The sequence below is a fragment of the Coturnix japonica genome, chromosome 4, assembly GCF_054131305.1.
Source record: "Coturnix japonica strain WE chromosome 4, WE-NBRP24, whole genome shotgun sequence".
NCBI classification, from domain to species: Eukaryota; Metazoa; Chordata; class Aves; order Galliformes; family Phasianidae; genus Coturnix; species Coturnix japonica.
The window spans coordinates 36,316,803-36,339,733 of NC_140666.1; the positions used below are offsets into that span (position 1 = coordinate 36,316,803).

At 39.8% G+C, this 22,931-nt stretch overlaps 1 protein-coding gene across 15 annotated transcripts in view; it reads right to left on the bottom strand.

The window, feature by feature from the left end:
- Positions 1-22,931, bottom strand: part of SLC10A7 (solute carrier family 10 member 7) — a 135,037-nt gene that overhangs the window by 46,314 nt on the left and 65,792 nt on the right. For 14 of the 15 annotated variants that reach the window (XM_015861163.3, XM_015861161.3, XM_085544957.1 and 11 more), the window contains one exon: positions 1,782-1,817. The exons of the other annotated variant lie outside the window; for it this stretch is intronic. In XM_015861163.3, the coding sequence (XP_015716649.1) occupies positions 1,782-1,817 (36 nt within the window). The remainder of the gene's footprint in view (positions 1-1,781; positions 1,818-22,931) is intronic. 15 annotated transcript variants of the gene reach the window in all.

The window sequence follows — 22,931 nt, forward strand, 5'->3', positions numbered from 1 at the left end:
CTTCTTCAAAAAGAACAGTTCCAAGTTCTGTCCCAAACAGCAGAACACTTAATGTGCATTTTACAAACTTCTTATACAGTCATCTCCAGGGCTAGTAGGAAGAATAGAAGCATGTGCTTTGCCTTCTGATTCTTGCACACACTCAGAGTTTTTCTACCTCTACTGAGAAGTAACAGCGACACCTGCAATTTATGGGACAGAATGTTTTGCTATCTGCTCATAAAGTCACAGAAGGAAAGATTTTATCTTACTTGAACAGTCAGGCCAATCACTCCTTAACATCTCAATTTCTACAAGAAAAATAGCCCAGGGTTTGGCTATACAGACTACCATAACTCAGGTTATGCCAGGGGAAAGCTGTCAAGGAGCTAAAGTTTAAAAAAAAAAAAAAAAAAAATTAAAAAAAAAAAGCTGAAATTTCAGTCATTAGAAACAAAGTCATAAGTAAGTAGCTCATTGCTTGCCTGGCAATTACATGTTCCAATCAGGAGAGAATAAGAGAGGAAAAGAGAGAGGTAGATGGTCTGAAATCAATTTACTTGGAGCAAGAACAACAAAACACCCATTTTTCTCAGAACAATTCTATTTCTCAATGTAAAGTAAGTATATGGTTGTAAGTGTTAGGAAAGCTCTGCTAGCATATATTGATAGACATGATACAGTCAAAGCAGTTCTTATATAAACATAGCTATGCCAGATAAATGACAATTTGCTATAGTAAAATAAGATACTGTAAAATAGAATTCTTCCTGTGCAGCTTTACTGAGACAGTAGCTGACGTTGTTGTAACCACTTGCGCACTACTATTTATTCCAGTCTAGTAGTACGTAATGCTATATATGCATACAGTACATCTGCTGCTTAAGCACCCCTACTAAAAACAAGACGCTGTTTACAAATTGGCTCAGACTAAGTCCACACTTTCTCCTCTTTCCAGGGTGCTGGATTACATATTGTACCATAGTAAGATAAACTGAAAAGACAAGTTATACTTCTGAAATCCTTGAAGTGCTTCAGGCCATTTCCCTGCTATTCACAAAGCCAAAACTAGCACCAAAACAGCAAGTCCTCCCTCCACAAGCCCAGGGATTTACTGACATGGAAGTCACCAAAGAACCATTATCTGCCAGTTAAAGTTCCTTTATTCTGTACTTAATAATATCCATTACCATTCTGGAGATAAAACTTCATCCTCACCCTTTTCTTCTGCCACAAGCTGTGAAGAACCAAGGCCCTGACTGAAGACAACTGACTGAGAAGGTCTTAAACTAACAAGAATGAAGTGGCATCACCTTACTGACATACAGAGACTCCAGTGATTTATCTTTCTCACACTGACACCATTAACTTTTACCACAAAACTGCCCATGAGCTTAGTTGCCCAAAAGTACAGATTTATTTCAACAGTGCTCTCTCCAATTGGCCTGACATCCATTCTGTGTCATTACAAGGTTTTCCAGCTTCTGCAAGTGAAAGCTCTCCAAGAGACTTCCTACCTGGATGATCACTTCACGCAGAAAGCCTTTGCTTTAGACTCAGCTTGACTAGCAATGTATGATTTTGTGATGCTGCAACAACAACAGCTTTTGCTCCTTCCAGAATGAAGTGCAGAAAGTGTTTGCATTCACCATGACACACTCACAAGGTCCTAATGGAAGGCAGTTCATTTCAAATATCAACCGGAAAAATCTCCCGTTATTTAAGCACTGTTACATCACTCACATTTCTATCTAGTATACGGATTACCCACTGAAACAACATCTTAAGATCAAAATACTTACAAAAAGCAGAAGCAGAAGTGGAGTTATAACAATGCCCTGGAAGAAAAAGAATAGATTTGTTCATTAGTCAGGGAAGCAGAATACTCACTGTACTTTGATAAATGGAAATGCACAAATGTCATTCAACATCATGAAAATTAAGTGACAATAAGTTTTAATTGACTCTTCAGTGTACTTTATTTTTTAATATTATTTTTAGCAACTGTACATCAACCACTTTGGGAACTATACTCGGTAAAAAGGGGTTTTTTATTTTTACTTTTTAACTGTAGCTTTCCCCATTCTGGACCTAAGCTCCTCTAACCCAGAAAGCCTGACAGATAAAAATATGATTATCTCCAAAACTTTATATCTTTATAACAAATACAGTTCTCTACAAATAAAGTTACCTTTAAAAACATATTAAAGCCCTCCCCTCATTGTGCTGTATCTTGGCTCCAGTAAGGCACCCCTCCTTGGGATCGATTCCCATGCTGCCCAATCACAGGTCTTCATCTCAGCAAAAGCCACATATCAACCGTGATGAGTAACGTGTCGTGACTGCGTAATGTAAGCTGATATTCCCCAAGGAAATGAGCTGAGATCTCAAAACTCACTTCACTTGATTAGACTTCATGTCTCACTGGTAGAAGACAAGTCTTTCATCTAATTTAATCACACAGGACCACCTCAGCTTTCTACATCCCCCTGGCAGATGCAAGCAAAAGGATTTTTTGTCTTCACTGACAAGGAACAAGTTTAAAGCTGATGATTGGACAAAACAGAGGGTTTTAAGTTTCATGAGACCAATTCTTAAAATGAGTTGTTTGGGATAGGAGTTAAGATGACATGCTTCAGTTTCGTGGCTGCAAAAAGCAATTCCCCATCAGCCTTCCATCTCACTTCAATATTTTATTATTGCTCAATAGGATTATTTTATCATTTAACTCATGCTAATTCACAGAGCTTGCTCAGAACTTCTCTAAGGGTGTTTTTCATCCAAACATTTCTCAAGAATAATTCCTTCAGCTGTTCACAAACTTCACAGTGCAAAGAACAAAGTCCAAAACTTCCTTATGTGCATCTGTAGGGATGCTTATTTTCTATTTTGTTGTTTGTTTCTTCTTGCTCCATGTTAAAAATAATCAAACAAAAAGGCAGTTTTTCATTTGTAACTCCCCTTTATTTAAATATTTTGGAAGCTAATGTAAAGAAAAACCTTATGCAATTAGTGTTTTATTTGTTTTCTGGGTCCATGCCAAGACACTGCTCCAACAAAACACAGAAAATAACCACCACAAGGATAGAGCAGGCAACAGGTAAGCTGTGCAACTTGAAAGCACAGCAGAATTTTAGAGTATATTTTGAAATAAATACTATATATGCCACATCTGGCTGCCACACAGTCCAGCTATCCATAATCCTTTATCTTTTTGCAAATGTCACAGCTGAGAAAGATCACAAAAGACTAAATAGATCAGGAAAGACAAGAAGCAGTAAGAATTGCTTTAGGGAGTCACTGTTTAGAGGAAGACCTACACTAACATACAGATACAGCTATAAATAAACACAGGTGTTCAAGTACATCAGCTCTAAAGAAGGAAAACTATGTTGAGAAAGGGGTGGAGGCAGTAAGAGCTGAATTTGTGAACAGCATTGTCTGCAATATTTAGATGGAAGAAATGACAGCAAAATCTGTCTAAAGTGGATGCAGCAGTCACTTCATACAAAGAACAATTCTTATGAAAAACACTGCTAAGAATACCAGAGACTGACCTCCCTCTTCTTCCCTTTACCCTATGGGCAATTATACTGCACAGCTCAAAAAGTACCAAGTGTAGAGCAGTCCCTAAGCACCCTGAAATTCTGGGATAGCAGAACACCATTACAACAGGTTTCCAAATTCAGACTCTTCTGTGCATGAGCAAAGAGAAGCAAAAATCACAGAACACAGAATAACCAAGGTTGGAAAAGACTTCCATGATCATCCAGAACAACCACTCTTTCAGAGAAAAAGTTCTTCCTAATGTCCAACCTGAATCTTCCCTGATGCAACTTGAGGCCATTCTCTCTAATGCTATCACAGGTTACATGGGAGAAGATATCCACCTCACCAAAAGCTTCCTTCAGGTAGTTGAAGAGAGCAATAACGTCCCCCTGAGACTCCTCTAGACTGAACAATCCCAGCTCCCTTAGCTGTTCCTCATAAGGCTCCTAGTGGCAACACAGTTTCTGATACAAGCCAGGATGTCACTGGCCTTCTTGGCCATTCTGCTGGCTCATGTTCAGCTGAGTGTTGGTCAACAACACGTACCAGGCCTGAGACACCAGGTATCTCGCCTGTCCAGATCAAACAGAAGCAGGTGACACGCCAGAAGCGTGCTGTGCTCTAAATAAGCATTGAGCACGCTGCCAGCAGGCAAATACAGCCATCTCTCCCCTAAACCTGAAGGAACCTCACTGATTCAGCACAATCAGCCACTGCATGATTCATGCCTCAGTGCATTGCAGGAAAATGCAGAGGTAAAAACAAAACAAGAGCAAAAGAACCCTCCACTTTATATAGCTGGCTGAGAAAGACAGCATCCTTCCTACTTCAGATGGGATCTGTGACTTGGTTTGAGGTATTAACACAATGGACAACAGCCACTGCAAGTTCAAAGTTTGAAATATCATAAACAAAACATTATCTCTGTGATAGTAATACTTAATCATAATTCTGTAAGTGGAGAGGAAGAGAATCCCTACACATATTACAGATTTCTGACTGCGCTTGTTGAAAGTCTAGCCTTGAAAAGGTCAGTTCTTGCAATTCTTTGCAAAGTTTTGCTATTAAACCCAGAGATCTGAATAAGCAGAAGCAAGTTTCCTGTTGTGCCATCACAGAAAGGATTAACAAGGTTGAACTTGTCCATTTGCAACACACAGGCAGTTCCCTGGGAAGACAAACAATTGCAGCATAGGAGAAAAGACACATTCTTGTTAAAAAATAGATGCTGTTGTTGAATCAAATTAATTTGATGCTAATGTTTTACTTTGATATGGAGTGCTAGTTGGAAAAAACAAGGACTACATTAACACCAAGGATTTTTTTCCAGTTAGTAGCACTGCAGCGACTGATGGCTTCTGGGTGCAAGCAAGGCAAGGCTTATTAGGGGAGCGAGGGCTATCAGGCTGAACAGGAGATAGAAGAGAACAGACAAACTTTGTCTTAGAGCTCACTGAGGTGGGCTATGAAAATATTCGATGTGCTTTTATGTGCAAAAGTCAGCCTCTTCAGGCTTCCATTCCAGATTTGAAGGAGGGTTTACATGACTAAGGTACATCTAACAGAAGGTATTACCTTACTTCGCACACAATGCCTTGCTCCAACTCATTGCCTTTCCATCAGAAGTGTGCTCTTCCACATGCTCTTAAGCACCACATGATGCAGTTCAGCCTCACACCTACTGAAGAACGTACAGAGTACATTCAACTTAAAGCCAACCAACAGAAGTCAGTGATGACTACTTGGATTCCTAAGGCAAAAAAAAGAGCAATTCCATCTGAAGGAGAGGAGGATCATGGTTACCTGATCCCATTCTGCTTATGCGAGCAAAACAAGGACAGTGTGTTCTGTGGCATGTCCTGCAATTACCTCTGATGGAAGAAAAAAAAAAAAAAAAAAAGGCAAAAAAAAGAGGCTAAAAGAAAATTAAGAAAAGGGCTAAATAAATTCATGGCTTTAAAATATTTTGACTATTAACACCATCAGAAAGTAAAAGTATCTAAGATAGACTACTCCTTTCCCTGATTTGCTTCCCAGGCAAGTGCTGTCAGATAGTGTACAGAGATAAACAGATTGGAGATTAGCACTTCTAGCAGAAGCTGAGCATCTGCCCTTGAGAATGAAAGGTCATTACATGGTTTTAGCATCTTCGAAGTTGGGGTGGAGTGTTAAGCTTTCTGACTGCTGCCCACAATGGAGTCAGAGTTGTAAAGTGACTGCTTTCAAGAAATCCATTTACACCTCTGATGTGAAAGACTGACTGAATATATTTCAGCGATTTCAGTGGAAAAGGAAAAAAAACAAACAGAAATCTCAACCTGACTCAAGACACTGATACAAAATACGAGTCAGAATAGCCATAGTAGATACCTGTAAATACACTTTACAGCAAGTATCATGAAACATGTCTTGATGTTGAACTCTCTTAAGAGACTTTGAATACACACGTGCCTGTGTGCATGCGTATGCATGTGGCCTTTAACAGGAGAGAGGGACCCAGAGATGCATTTAATCACTATTTGCCGTGTATAGATAAAACATGCTAAGAAGTTGCTTAGAGGTTTCATTCAGTACAGCACAGATACGAAAAAGTGTTCTCTTCTCCCAGAGAATACGTAGAATCGATATATGTAATTGGCTGCCAAATTAGAAAGCAAAAGGAAATAGCATGATGGATTGGCATCTATGATGGCAAATCATTAAGAAAGAAATTATGCAAATAGTAAGAGCAAGGTGGGCACAGGTCCAAAGGGACACATGGCAGAAGACGAGTAAGGATTATTGTAATGAGGCATGAAATATACGTGAACTTTCCTTCCTCTCCTTTACTCACACACTTCCATGCAATTTTTCTTCATTCTCCCAGGTCAGCAGTGTGACACACGTGAGGCAATTAGGAAGTCAGAAAACAAACAAAAAAGCAACCTTTAACCAAAGCAGCCTTGGGCCTGTCTTAAGAAATACAATTAGAAAGCACAGAAGTGTATATTTTCAGAAATCAATTACCATATGCTAAAAGGTACCTCAGAACAGGGCACAAAAGGAGCAGAAGTGTAAGCAGCATTAAGTTATAAGCTGAATAAAGGTTAGTAAAAACTGGCTGCACAGCTCTTTGATTACTACAGACGAAGAAACATGTGAAAACTGGCTATGAACTCTGAAAATTTCTTCAGAGAACAGGAATAAATTATAACTGAAACTACCTACATCTGTGTACAACAGTTTCTTGCTTGTTCTACCCTTGCCCTGAGTCAGCAGCATTTTTTGGAAAGATCAGGTCCCCACATACCCTACTGCCCAACAAAAGACAATCATTGTAACTTTACTGTTCATAGAATGAGAAATGGACTTTACCTTGAAACATTACTTCCATTTCTTGTTGTGCCATTTGCTCTCTTGGTTCTGTGCTTGGAAGTGGCACTCCAAGCCAATTCCATCTATCTGAACAAAGGAGTGCAAGCCTTCCCCTACCCTCACAAGTTACTGAAGGCACAGCTACACAATCCCACATAGCGGCCTCATGCCTGTATAAGACACCACTCATTGGACAGGACATTATGTTATGTACGCTCTTCATTCAGCCTGATTACAATATAGTTGATCTATTCTGCATTCATCACAGTTTCAGACATTATATAAACGTTGACTCCTACTGCTGAAACAGGGCTTTCATATACCTGGATGAACAGGCAAAAGCTTCAGGAAGAAGTTGCCTTTACCCTTCTTCCACACACTCCCAACTTCTACAGAATGACACAGAGCCTCCAGACACACACCACAGAAAAAGTTAAACACCTTCCTGCTAAATAAACTTTTTTGGTTGCGAATCAGAAGAGCAAAAACAACAACTAAAAGTCAGGTAGGAGTGGCCTGTACAAGCCCTTGTGAAACCACCATTTTGTTCTGAATGGAGTTGTAACAGAAAGATCTGCACAGGCAACTGTGTATTTTGCACAGCTATTTCTGAGTACTAAACCATATTAATAATATGATTTCAAGCCTGTAACTGAAATAATTTGGAAAACATTTCAGCACATTATTATATGAAACAAATGACTGCAAGAGCCTGCGTGCGATAGTCTTTTTCTAGATTCTTTAAACAGCTTTTAATACTTGTCTAAGAGTGGCCATAAAAACCATGTTACTCATTTGTTTCTACTTAAAGTCAATATTGAAGATAACAAATTTTTGTTGAATTAGATGTTGAACTAGGTCTCTTAATTTCTAACGCATACGCTCCCCCAGTCTTTCAAACTAAATGTCCACATAAATGGCACATATATTAGTTTTTATCTCTTGCCACTTCAGAGATCTAGATAGAACTGCACAATCTGTTGTGCTTATCATTTCAGTCATTGCCCTCCAACACAACTCCAGTGCTCTTGTGCTCATCCCCCATGGGCATCACAGAGGCTTCTGATGCCAAATAATCAGTTGTCTTCATTTTCCAATGTTATTATTTTCAAAGTTAAGTTGCAGAAGGCAGTCTTTTAAAAGTCCCCTACTGCACATCCCTTCTTTGTCAGCTACTCCAAGGGTGTTATTGGAGAAGGCTTATAAAATCGCAGAGCTTCAGAGTGAAATTTTTAATTTAGCTCTTTATTGTACTGTTTTATATCAAATGATTGATCTTAATGCAGGGGGGGAGGAACAAGGGCTTTATGAATTGATCTTTTTTAGGACACAGATACACCCATTCTCCCCACAATAAACAATATGAAAATAAAGAAGTATACTGAAAAAAGCACGAAGCATAAAGTCAAATTCACACATTCTGTTAATTTCACATGCTACAGCACTAAGGTGGTGAATTGTAAGTCAGAATTAAAATACAGTTTTGCACAACCCTAATCCAAGTATAATTACAAATATGTACCACAACAAGAGCTGCAACTCATTCAATTAGGAAAATAAAGGATTTTAATAACAAAACCATACCATTACAGATGCTTTGTCAAATGGCTTCTCTTTTATTGAGGGGACAAAATAAACCACATTTCATATCATCTACGAGATTATGCATGGTGCTTTGTGAGTTGTTTCAAATAAGTTTGAAGGGCTGGGTTCCAGTACAGGATTGAGAGCAAAGCAAAGAGTATGAGGAGTATTTCACAAAGGTAAAACTCTATATAGTTATAGTTTGCCTGGCTTCCCAGCAGAGGGCATCTTCAACACATGAGAAATTTTCTTAGCCAGCGATAGTTAAGTAAAGACACTGAAGTTTTAAAGTAAATATAAAAACTTCCTTGGGCTTTGAAGGTGCTACTGCAATAGCATCCAGAACGATGCACAAAAAACAAAGAAATCTGGATCTGAGTTGGAAATGAGTGCTTCTAATCTCGCAGCCTACGCTAAGAACAGCAATACTGTACCAGTAACAGAATAGAACTGAGTTAGACAGGAGTCATCCGGTAAGCAGCATTTGTGATAAGCAGAGGTTGCTGCTAGCTGAGAAAACTGCTCCTGGCTACACTTGCCTTCAGCTGCAGCATTCCCCCTGCTACTGCACATGACCAAAGGAGGTCAGAGGGCCTTCGCACACCTCTCTAGAAGAGGAGAGAGCCAGTTACCTGCTCAAACATCTTGCACCTTCCCTCAAGCTCCCTGTTGGCTTTCTCCTGCGCAAGGCATCAAGGCAGGTGTCCTGCTGGCATCCTCAGTACATTCAGTGACAATGCCAAGCCTGGAGCTCCAGCTGCTTCTCATTTCCTCTTCTCTCACTGTAGCTGACCATCAGTGTCGGCCTCAACACTTTCTCTCTCCTTTACATCCCACCTCACCAAGAATCTTTTACATGCACAATACTTTTCCCTAATTCAAATCTCAGTAGCTGCTATCTGTTCCTACTCACATTTATTTATTATGCAGTGTCAGCACTGATGACTACTAATCCTATACATTAGCATGGGAACTGAATTCATGTTTCCACAAAGTGGGCCTTCCCTAGAGGAGTCCTAATAGAAAGGAAGGGACTCTTCTCAGCTAGCCATACCTATGCATTTTCTGATCTACCTCCTTTCCTTTGCAAAAATCATTTTGACACTATTCTGTTCTCTCTCCTATGCAAGAAGGTTCCCAGCTCAGGGGGACTGAAGAAGAAAGCAACACAGTCTAGAAGATTAGGGTGCAAAATAAATACAGGAAAAACTTAACATTTCTTTTGCATTAAGTGCAACGTATGCTAGTGCCGTGTTAGGAACACATTACAATTCCTGCTTTACTTTGTGCACAGAAAATAGAAATGTACTGATATACACATTCTGAATAAAAGTTATTTTTCCATTTAATATTAAGGTATGTTTTCTGGAAGAAGATTACAGACAACACAGATTTCTTCTCTACACAGATCTATCTACAGTAAGCATCAGATCTTAATTTTAGTTAATAAGACAATATTAATAGCAAAACACGTCGGACTCAGCATCCAACCAGCTACCACCAAGCCATTTCACAACAGGAAAGGACGGCACGCTAGATGGTGCTGTGGGACCTTCCAGAGGAAGGAACTTCCTTCTAAAAGAGAAGTTACACTATCAAATTAGCCATCTAATCGATTCCATGTTTTGAAACACATTGAGGAGTATTAAGTTGCAACCATGAGCAAAGAGATCTCCAGAAAGTAAAGGAGTGTGCTAAATAAGCGTTGTTCTGATTGATACTACTTTTTGGAATAGTTCAGTGACCCTTTTCTGGCAGAATGGTTTTTCACCTGTTCCCAAAACAAAGAGAAAGCAGGTTTTTCTATGTTCTGTGCCAGGAGTAGTTACAGAAACCTGTAAGATAAGCTGTGACAAAAGCTGACAAATACCACAGAAAGAAGCACTCATGAAAACTGATTCTATTTCTTTCCTCCTATAGCCTCTCTCATAACTGAAGACTATTTAAATAGTACAGTGCCTGCACAAACACACCATCAATATTTGAACTGGAGTGTGCTTTATGATAGTTGTCATACACGCTTTGTTTAAATAAACTCCTATCTCCCTCATTTTTCTTAAAGCCAAGAACCTCAAACAGCGCAAGTATAAAACACTGTACAACTCCTCCATGACAAACGGAAGAAAAACTTGGTATAATGAACAGGAATGTCATGCCAATAAAAACCCATAAGCATTCACTCACTGATCAGTAATAGTAAAACACTTAACAACTGGCATTGCAAAGGTCTCTCAGGGACTTCAAATTCAGAAACACCACTTAAAATCTGCAGATAAAGTGCTGGATTAATACTCATTCATCCACAAAGTGGGTTCGTTCTGTGGTAGCAAAGAAGCAAGATTCCACCCCTCCTCTAAGATCAAACCAACAGTACAGTTAGTCTGGAAATACAGATAAATCAGACAGCTCTCTGTCAGGAAAATTTCCCATCGGCAAAAGGTACCAACTACATTCCAAGATGAGAAATGCCCTCTAAATTCATTTGGAATAAATGTGCTTAGGACCCTGCAGGATCATCTCCATGTCTGCTGGAAAGTTAAGCTAATAATAATTAGCACATGACTGAGCTCACTCCTGTATTCTTTCTGTTTTCCTTAGTACCCCAAATTGCTTTATTAACACATACAACAAAGCTCATTCAGCCTCTTTTCCCTTACTATTCCTGGATATGATTTCCCTTCAGAACAGAGCATTTCAAAAGCATTAAGCCAAAGCCAAGAAAAACACACACACACGTGTGCATGCGCACACGTATACACAAACACACAAAACCCAGCCCCCAGTATGGTAATCTATATTGCTCGTGTTCTTGTGCTGCCTGCCTGGCCCCAAGTCATCAATAATGAATAGAAACGTACAGCTACAGCAGTAGCCTGTGTCATGGGCTTGTCAAGGATTTTTTGAAAAGGAACAAAAACACAGGTTTGCCATTTGATTGCATCTTCTTTTGCAAACATGGGACAGAGAAAAGGGGTATTTCAAAAGGGGAGATATGATTAACTCTTTTCATAATAATTGATGGTTTCTTCCACCATACAGATTGAAAATGATTTTCTTGTAATGCAACCAGTATTCTCCTAGGCCTATGAATTCAACAATAATGTTGATTTTGAGCACAGGAAGGAGAGGTCCTTTCTATTTTAAGATAATGAATACATACTGAAGTGGAGTCAAATAGCATGTTTTACACAGAGGGAGGAAAAATGGCTTTGTTTTCCAAGGACCCAGCAAGTTCAGCCTCAGTTAAAATCCTGATTGAAGAAAGTTAATACACATAAACACGTATCCACAGAGTCAGTGAAAACAACAGCCTTTCTAAAGACATGCAGATCTTAATGAATTAGTTAGATAATATTTAGAAAGGATAAGATAGTTTTATCTGTTATTCCTTTTATGTTACCACATACATTTCTATAGACAGTGTGAGTGCAGTCTCAGTGATAAGTAATTATGTGACATTGTACCACTGCCCTGGGCTGGGTGCATGGTGCGTTACAAATGTCTTCAGGACACACACAAAACAAACTCAGTTGCAACCCCAAATCTTTCTTGCTTTCTACACCTGTATGAATTCCAGAATAAGTCTGGCACTGTATTTTCCAAACACTGACTTCCACAGTAATTTCTGTAGTAGGTGAGTCACTCATCAATCTCCACTTTGAAAGATGTGGACGAAGATGCTTCTTTTCAGCAAGCCTGGAACTAAATCATTTGTATAAGAAATGAAAGCATATAAGCATGTGCTTTCACATGCAAACCAAAAGCAAGACATCCCAATTCAAATAATGCTGTCGTATCATCTTTTGCAGAAGCAAACAGCAAACAAAAGCACACGGCTTAAAAACAAGCAAAGATTCACAAAGCAATCAGCAACACACTATTCCATGTACTGACCCCACGTTACATTGTGACAACTGTTTTTAATGCAAAGAATGGGCTACTCTAGTATTCAGCAGAACTGTGCATAAATTGCTGAACATTCAAGGGTTGAATATGTTATCAATGACTGAATATGAAAAAAAGGAACATAAAGTGCCCTTTTTGGCAGATAATAAAATAACTGCCTCGAACATCACAAATCACTACAGCACAGTGAGGATAAAAAGCCCCAAACTGCAGAGAAGTGGTTGTTCAGGTTAAATGAGTGCAAGCAAAGACTATCTGGTTTCAAAAGAAATTGTATTCTGTTTAAAGAGTTACCAAGTTATTTCATAGCAGTGGTTTCTCAGTTTTAACTCCAAACATGCCTCAGCATGACTAGACAGATTGTTATTCATTTAACCAATACTATACAAGCTGTAAAAAAACTTTTCTCCTGGTAACAGGGTTCTATGATTCTGTGTATGCTCAGCTCCTCTCACCCATGGCTCACACACTAACTCAAAAGTCACGGGTGACCCATTTGGATGAGGTGTTGCTTACAGCAGCCTGCACCTCAAGCCAACACTCTAAATTTCTCATCTTGCTTCCTATAAATGTGACACTGTTTTGAAGCATGCTGGAAAACGGTCGAATGTATGGCTCCATCACTTTCAAGAGCTCTATCTACAGTGACCTTGCCTTGACAGGTCCTGAGAAAACTCATCTCCCCAGATCTATATTGGTGGGCTCCAGTGCCACCTCCCTTGCAAGCAGAGAGGAGTGATGCACATGCAGGCTCCAGGCTGCCCAGTGCTTACCTCACACTTAGTTCAGAGTGAGATACCACTGAGAAACTGAGCATGGTAACAATCAAGAAGCCCACACATGTGCAGTGTGGGTTTTGTGGGCATCCTCTGCCAAAGGTGGGACATCACTGTTCACCTGGGAACAGTGACATCTGCACACACTGGGCGTATGGGAGCAGCTTAAGATGCAGAAAACTAAGATCTCAGGCAGAGGCAGCACATAGAAAAAATAAAAGCAGAAGAGGGTGGAGAAGGGGGGGTTGATGGGCAAACAAAAACTTGGCTTTGTACTTCAATTTCCTCTATGGGTTCCACTACTGAACCTTGCCGTTAGAAGGAGCCTGCTTTTCCTGTCTGATACAAACACTGGTTTTGCATTTAAATCATCTGCCCTAAAATGAAGATCTTTGATTCTGTAACATAACAGAGTATTTCCAGAGGGGGAAAATCGTTTCTGAAAACAAAACAGTCTTCATCTAGCAGAGACCGCACAGGCAGGGAACAGAGATGGCATTGGAGAGCAGAACCAAATAAAGACAAAGTACTTCCTTCACAGCCCCGACTAGAAAGGTTTTTTGATTTCTGCTCCCAAGGGTTCAAATGGCAAGACAGTGTTAACTTGGAAGGTGTTTATTGTGTTAGAAGAGGTAAAATGAAGGAACAATGGATAGAGGTTGTCCAAGACCTCTTCCTTCCCTTTCTAAGGGCAAGAGCCCTCTGCCTACACTGTACCTCTATGCTCTCTGCCCCAGCCCTTGCCCAGACCCTTCCCAAAGCACGACTGCAAGGTTGGAAGTTCACAGTATGGGGCCAGGTCATCTGTGGACTTAAACTTCCAAAGACCCCACTTCTCTGTATACAGGATTATTCTCCTTCTGCAAGTAGAGTAGAAGAGTGAAATCCCTTATAACACACCACACACATTCAGAGAACCTCATTAGCTGACGGGACAACACGTGTCCTTCAGGCTTTTAATTTTTTACTGAGAATTTCCAGGCTTTTCTAAGAAACCAGAGATTTGCTTTTGCCTGCTCTCGTGATCAATAACTTTCATGGAATGTGTCATCTTGTGAGCGGCAGACAGTACTCTCCAAAGGGCTCATGGAATGAGTAATTCCCCACTGTCTCCACCCCAAATAAGTAAATTTGAATATGTGAATTGCTGAGAGAGCTCCAATTCTTAGTGCATCCTAAGATTAATAACTGACCTGATTTTCAAAGTAATTTTCAGGTGTCTCAATTGCTCAAACAGAAATCAAGACATGCAAACTCATGTTAGTTCTACACATCATTGTGAATTAGCAGCTGAAACAATTTCACAATTAAAGAAAACCTAACACATCCTCATCTGGCTCAGTATGAGTTGTTAATAACTAGTTGTAACCCATTATAAAGCAGCTTTAGTCCCTATCTGATGGAAAGGTTAAACAGCCTCATACTGGTGTTCAGTACAGACCCTGCTAGCATTCTGCAGAGGATGCCTTATAGATGAGAATTACAACAGCTCCTGTCTGGCTGAGCCTGCAAAATATGTCTCAGAGAGGGGATTCTGACCCGCTGTTCTAGTTATCATCAGTTCATTATCAACCCTTTTTGTTACAAGTTCAAATTCAGTGTGAATAAGATCCCATTTTCCTGAGTTTTCCTGAAGTTTTGCAGCATACTCACACAGGTGGCAGAACAAAACATAGCTGCTTCAGTTACTTACAATTGCACATAACTGTTTCTTATATTTAAAGCAATGACACCTCTAAGGCAGCACAGATATATATCCCATCCCACAGTGGTAAATTAAGGTCCTGTTACTAAAAAGCAACAGTGTTGGCAACATTCTCATTTCCGGATTCAACACCAGAGAGATCACCATCTCATCCCCAGAGCAGAAACAACAATCCTATAGGTTAGAAGCCATAATAATCTGTGTTGGGTGTTCCAACACAACTGCCAGCCATCTAACATCTCTAGAAGTTTTTAACCTCACTGTTCTGCAAAGGTAGAGTAAGGGAAGAGCTTCAGGATCCCCAAATGTGCAAGCATTCCCAAGGAGCAGCTTGCCAGATGCCTGCCAGCGCATTCCACATACACACATACTGTATGCTATAAAACTGCTGAGTTACTTTTGATACACCTCCTACAAGAGAGTTTTGTTTTTTAATGTAAATATTGTATTTAAAATAGCATTTCTGCTTTTCCTACAATCAAAAGACTCCAACATCACAAATCACAGCAACCAGGTGGCCTAACAACCTAGACAGACAGACACAGGGAGTTCAGTCAGTCAGTAATAAAAAGCTGTGGCTGTCTGGCTTCAGGGAGAGGAAAATTGCTTGGATGATCACTTCAGTACCCTACTAGGTGATGCACTATTTTATTCTTTCTGATAGCTGCAGTTTAAAAGAACTCAAAACAGGAAAATGTACATGTAAAGGCTGAGCAAAGATGTGGACTGAAGTTTGATTTTGTTTGGTTTCAAATTCACACTTTTGATAGAGCCTAGGGAGATGGAGACAGAAAAAAGGAACCCGTCCCTGAGCGCCTGACAGTATCAAAAGTGAAAACAGCTGCTGAAGTTACCAGCTACTTGTAGAGTGGGTTTCAGAGCAAAGAGCTGTGCTGTGGGGGATGGCCTTGGTAACACAAGCAGGTGTCACTGCAGTGTACCTGCCAACAAAGCAAGACATGTTTGTCAACTGCAACATGTGGTCACAATTCAGCTTACCATGATTTACCACTAAACAGGAAAACACCGTTTCATTCTCATCACCTGCAACTTCACAGCAGTTTTACTTGCCTGCTTACTATAGACCCAAGCCTAGAGGTGCTAACCATTTACAGCTGCTCCTGGAAAAATGAGACATTCTGCACTTAAGGGGAAAAAAAAGTGGGGTCTTATTTTTTCCTCTTTAAAAGGGAGGCAGCACGGGGGCTGATAATTCTCCATACATTTCATTTTATTTATATCCAAGCAGTTACAGTGCTAACTTCTATGCTATTCACAAGTTTCAAATTCTTCTGCCAACATGACTGGCCTTTCTCTTCCCCAAGGTCTCTCCTTTCTGCCATCTTTCTCAAACTCGTTTCCAAAAAGACTAAGTATAACCCTCAAGAGTACTTACTTCCAAGCATACCTCACAATGGAACCTATATCCAGCAGGAAACTGACAGCCACCCCATTTTTTTTGGTCATAGGTATTTCTTCAATGAACTCATACTTATTGATGAGATCAAGCAATGCCTTGAAGCTTCATTACTAGTTGGAAGAACTCCCAGTGTTATCTTGTCTTCAGTTTCAGGTCACTCCTGACTATTCACTCAGACCCTGAGGTGGGAAGACAATCAGTAAATAAATCTGATTTGGTCATTTATCCAGAGAGCACAGAGCATCAAGAGAAGCACTTCCAGATTTGACAAGTAATTGCCATCTTAAATACTGCACATGTACATCCCTCTGAAGTTGATGGCCCATCTGTAGAATACTTATTACTAGCAGCAATAATCATTCTGGCTAAGTGACTATTCTCTTCCAAAGGTAATAGCATCTGCTTACATAAAGGGATATTTTTGGCACATTCTCAAGGTCTTCCTTCTTTTGCCCTGCTGCCAGAACTCTGATCAGGTATGCAGGGCACCTACAGCACTCCCCCATACTCCAGGTAATTAGCTGTTCCGCTAATAAGAGAGCATCTCGCTGAGCTGCAGATGGACAGGGCGCTGCTTTTTCCTTAACCCTCAGGTTTCCTTTGCACATCTCTTAAGGAAATGACTGAGCGCTGCTCACCTTAAACTACTCTTTCAATGCACACCATTTAGAGCTTTCTAAATAAAATCATTTCTGAGCATTTTGCTGGGAGCTGAGTTTAAAGACATGAATTATCGATGTTTCAGCTAAAACGTATCCCTGATATTTCCTCCTTCTTCCAACAGTTAAGAAAATAAAACATTCCTAAAGTGTTTCCCTGTGACCATCTTCACATGCCTCTCTGCTTGATAAATTGATCACCTCAGATAAGAACTAATTTACGCCCATGGTTTATTAAGACAAGAAACTCTCGTTTGAAGAGAAAAAAGCTGCAGTGAGTGTCTATGCCCTGACAAATGGCAGAAAGCACAGCTGATTTAACAAATGAGTGCTCAATCAATGGTGCACTGAGGCACATGACAAAGGGAAGTCAAAACCCATTACATTCAAGAACCTCCTTTAAATTCCACTTCAGTGCACTGACCCTGTTGCTCAATGCTAAAGACTTTACAAGGTTTTCGGAAACATTTAGAAGAGCTTTTGTTTTGGCATTCACTCAGCTGCACCTCACAATTAACACTGCCAGACTCCTTTCTAATCAATTATTCATTACGATTACTAGCATATCTTTTGAGCGCCTTAACTTCACATCAGAAGTGTGCGAGGGATGACACATGCATGTGTACTTTACAGAATAAAAGGCAGACTCTAAGCAGGTTTTAACGCTAAATGAGTACAAGGCTAAAAGAAGCGAAATCAACACTTTTAGTCAAAGTTGAGCTTCAGGCGAGCTGCAGGCAGTGCACAGCATGAGAGAATTTGGCTCCAGAAAGTGCCCATGTGTTGACAGCTGAATAAGAGTTTGAAGGCTTAATGGTAAGAAATGTTCCGTCAACGATAATGTTACACGTTACTTACTCACTTAGCTACTCATCTTCTGCTGCCTTGACAGCTAATGACGCAAAACCCACTCCACAGAAGTTCTGCTATTACCTGTACTAACATGTTTTATTGTGGTTACCAAGGCTAACATTTTTTGCAGTCCAACAAAACGGAAGAAAATTTTCAAAGAATAACTGTGAGACACAACAGTGCAGGGAAATGAAGAAGGCAGAAAAATCCGAAAACCTGCTCAAACTAAAGAAAAAACATGAATGAACTTGAGCATATTCCCACAGATCTATTAGTATACATGCAGGATAAATTTACGTCATGGTACAACCTTCTCTATTAAACACTGTGCATTGGCAGGGGAAGGATACCTGTACCATTTAACATTAAGGCATGTAACTTAAACATATAGGATAGGAGCCTGGGCTTTCCATTAAAGCTCCATCAGAAATCTAACTCAGGCACAAGAGAGAGAGTATAAATGCTTCTCCCGACACCGTGCTGGATGATCTCATGAAGGCTGCAATCCTAGTTTCTATACATGCTTTACCTAGGTCATAACAAGCTGCCAACTAGAACCCTAAATAGTAGTTGGAAGCAACTAGAGCGCAGCATATGGGAGCACCAATTCTACAAGACTTAGATGATGTTGGCTAGGGCTTGCACATGTTCAATGGCACCACTAGTAGCTTTATGCAACATATACACATGTGCAGGTCTTGGGATAAATATGGATCTGGTCTAATTGCTCAAAATTTGTTTTTTTCTAATCATCTAAGCATGGGAAAAGTCTAATGGAAAACCAAAAGAAAAAGAACAAAATTACCAAAAGGAATCAAAAGGTAGAGCTGTAACTGCTCAAATGCCAACAATATAACTAGAGTAGAACTCAGGTGCCTGAATATACAATAACTTGTATTCTACAAAATCTCATGGCCTCTAAGTGCAAGCAAGCATTAGCAGAATGAAAGGTGCCCGATATCCCTCTGTCCTGCATGCCCTCAGCTGCTGCTATCTGAGTTCAGAAGGGCACCTTCATGTTTATTTTTCACACACAGTGATGAGAAATTTCTGATCATAGCATTTACCAAAGGATGGATACTGTGTTCTGGTACCTGTTTTTACACGACAGAACCAAGAAACACACTTCAGCAGCAGCTGAAGCAAGAGCCAGGAATGCCTGAGAACAGCAGCCACAGATCCAAGCACTTCAAAGTTAAGAGAGATGATGCTCATCACACCCAGCTGCTATTCCTTTGATTATCAAGGATTATCAAACCACTCAAATTTCACGTGTAAAAACCATTACTTGGTTCTCTACAGGAGAGAGAGTGGTGCCTAGAAGCATTTAGGAAGGAAAAAAAAAAAGTGGCTTAGGAGTGAAACTCCCATTGAAACCACATTAGGGATCTTTACATGTTTTGCTTGCAGCAACTTTGCAGAGCATACACAAAGTCACTAATGCATGCTTGAAATGACAACTGTATTTCAAAACTACTATTCATTATTTCACATGTTGTAAGCATAAAAAAAAAGTTTCATTTCTGGTATATCAACAAGTATGCTGAAAATCTTACCAGCAAAAGAACATACAGTCATCAGAGCAGCATTACTGTCCTTATACCAAATATGAAGGGATTTAAACAGAATTATTAACATGTTTGATACTTCAGAAATACGGGCAAGCAATTAAAATACAAACCCAACCCTTGAATCACCACTCAGGACTCTCATCATTCATATACAGCTATGGGCAAAGCAAATGAATACATATTTCACTGTTGTGATGTTCCAGCCTTAAATTATCATTCTAAGGACCACAGTTCAGTGGGCAACATTGGTGGTTTTTGAATGGTTTACTGGATGATCTCAGAGGTCTGTTACAACATTAATAACTATGATTCTGAATCTAAGAATGGGCCAAAATATGAATGGCAGAGTAATGAAATGAGCCCTGCCCAAATTATCTTCAGTCACCAACTGCATCATGACCAGAGCAGTTTTTAAAATGCCCCTTGTTGCTGTTAAACGTGCAATGATTTCATAGGGTTTGGTTACTGACAAATGGCTATTTCAGCAGAAACAGAACATTTGGCAGCTATCTCCCAGCAAACAGGCTGCCACTGTAGCCAAAGGATCCGGAGGGGACTTACTTTATTATCCAGATTTGTTCAAGTCACTCAGAAGTAGCACTGAGCAATTGCATTACCTTTGTGTGAATTCTCATCTTTTATCCAAAGAGAAAATAGACATTTAGATTTATGTGCAAATTCCACATTCCTTCATGAATCTTCACAGCAATACATGAAATTACAGGATTGTCATTAATTTAATTACAGCATTGCAATTAACATACATTATTGCAACTAAGTATATGATCTCTTAGAGGAAAAAAAAAAAAAAGAGAGAACAAGACAATAAAAATCCTTATCAAAGCACCATCAATACTCTATGTAGTGTCCAAGGCCTGAACACAAACCCAGGCTCTGCAATGGCAAGCAGCAAACTGACAGCCCTTTTGAACTGCAGTGTGCCACTTATTTCTGCTGGAACACACAGGTCTGTTCCAATTACCAGTTGTACAAATTTTCATTGTCAAGTTCAACATCATTTGTGAAACAGATCAAGTGATACCAACTAAACACAGAGCCCTCAGTTTATAGCTGTGTGTAGCCCTGTCCTCAGGGTGTATATAAGCAATGGGTGAAAGAAAACAATACGCACAGCTGATCAGACCAGCAGCTGATCAGTATTTAATCACCAAATCCAATAAGGAAACAAATGAGGCAGAACATGGAGGTGGAAAACAAAGGTAGTTGGAAAACATTAAACGAGCCACCAATTTATGAAAGATAAAAACACTCTCGGAAACAATTTACAAAACAATTTTCTTTTTACGCATTTAATAAACATTCTGTCAGAGTAAACAAAATCTCAGAAGCTGGAAGTTGAAAAAAATCAATTAAAATGAAGTCACGGGAAATGGTGGAGAATTGTTTCTGGCAGTTATTTGATATGGTATGGTTAATATTCCTAGTCAGGCAAATTATCAGTTTGGCTGCTGTAGATTTGTACTCACACAATGCATAATCCTAAAGGGTTTGCTCCTAAAGTTAAAGAAATCCATCCATCAATATTCTTAGGTAGCTACATTTTAGATGTACAGTAGCACTCATTAACTTATATACTGAGGGACTCTGCTAAACAAAGCTGAAAAGAACATCCGCATCTAACAAGTAACAGAACACACAATTCCATAAGGTCCCATTTCACTTAAAGAATAATTTGAAAGCTCTTTGATAAAAAACTTACTTCTCTATCCATCTGTATCAATGGATGAGCTTTTCTTAAATATGATTCTACTGTATAATTTGTACTGTGCCACACTCGTATTGATTGAAGAAAATTCAAGCAAGGCAGTGTCAGTTTCTATTTCTACAGGGAAACCACTGAGCTGAACAGCCAGGCAGGAAGGTCAAATCAGGATCCAACCTGCTGTGTTGCTACCTTAAAAGTATACAGCATAAAGGATGAAAATACTGATATGCTTTGCCAATACATAAACACCAAGAATTCATTTTTTTCTTTTCATTATCCAATATCTGTATTTTGAATAACATATTTATTTTTTAAACTTTCTTTACCCTTTTCATGGATGAAGTCATTTAAATTTGCAAGCAGAAGCTGTATTTTCTTCATACATTTCAAACTTTTCTTTCTTCCCTATGCTGCCTAACGGCCCCAGAAACAAGTCGATGTTCAGACCGTTCACCAGCTTACCTGCAGATCCTGCTTAGGAGAAGCTGCTGCTCCTCAGCTGTCGCAGCTCATGCTTTCATTACAGACTGACCCACAAGGACTTCACATGCAGGAAGGAAGGAAGGAAGGAGCCCATCTTTATCATGGTACAGTTCACAAAGACATACAGATGGTGAAAGTAAGGGTAGGTGAATTGATCCAACCTTTCTTTGTTCAGAGGAATGCTCAGGGAGTGAAACACAGGGCTGCACATACCTAGTTCACTTTCATCTACATCCGACCTGTGTGAGCTGAACTGTGAGCTGCCACAGCACTCCCACTGCAGCCACCACAGAGCAGGATGCACAGTACTCTATAGCCTTTGTGTATGGACACCTGAATCACTCAGCCAAAACACAGGACTTCTAGTCCTGCCCAGACTTCAGAAAACAAGACTTCCCCTGTGGTGAATCCTGGACCTATAAAGCTGCAGGTCTTCTCTGATAATCTGACATCCCTCCAGCCCAGCTCTTTATGTGCCAGTTATCTATACTCCCTGATAAAAACGCTGTGACAATACCACAGTGTAGAGTCTGCCTGTATTTCCCGAGCTTGCCACTGACTATCAGTGGCAGTTGTCCCCAAATCTGCAACAAATTGCAGCATTACAGAAAGGTTCATTAGTGCGTAACTCAGTCAATCCAAACTGCAAGCAGTGGAGAAGCTTCCTTTCTCAGTGCATCAGAAGAAGCAGCAGAACAGCCTACTTTACACACATTCAGGCTTTCAAGTTTTAATGCAACATCCTGGATATTGAGCGGACAGTACAATGATATGAGGGAAACATATCGACAAGGAGAGTGGCATCTGAACTAAGGAATGTGCAAACTAAAGGAAGGCTTTGATAGCATGAGGTATTTCCTAGAAGCCAGCCTTCTCTTGTCCTGTACAGATTACAAAAGTTATTTGGAAAAAAACTCTATACCTTTGCTCAGACCTAGAATGAATAGTTTCATGTTTCCTGCAATATAGCTTCAACATTCCATGAAATAAACTTATTTTCCAAGTATGTCTCATGCATGTACAAACCATCAAAAAATTATATTCTTTGCTTCCACCCAGAGTTACAATACAACCCAGCGACCACAGATCTCGCTGTTATTACCTACACATTAGATGAACTTCAGAAATTAAGAACATAGATTAATTACACTGTATTATTTAACTAAGTCATTAATGAATAATGGATCCAACAGAAAGCTCCTTAATAATCTGCAGACGGAACCATGAAAGAACAGTGAGTTTAAACAACAGGCTAAGCTGCAATCCTCAACACTTCTTGGTCAGTCTTCTTTGAGAAATGCCACTTCTGCCAGCAATTAGACACTGCCAATCAGCTGCCTGAGTACAGGGCACGTGTTTCATATACT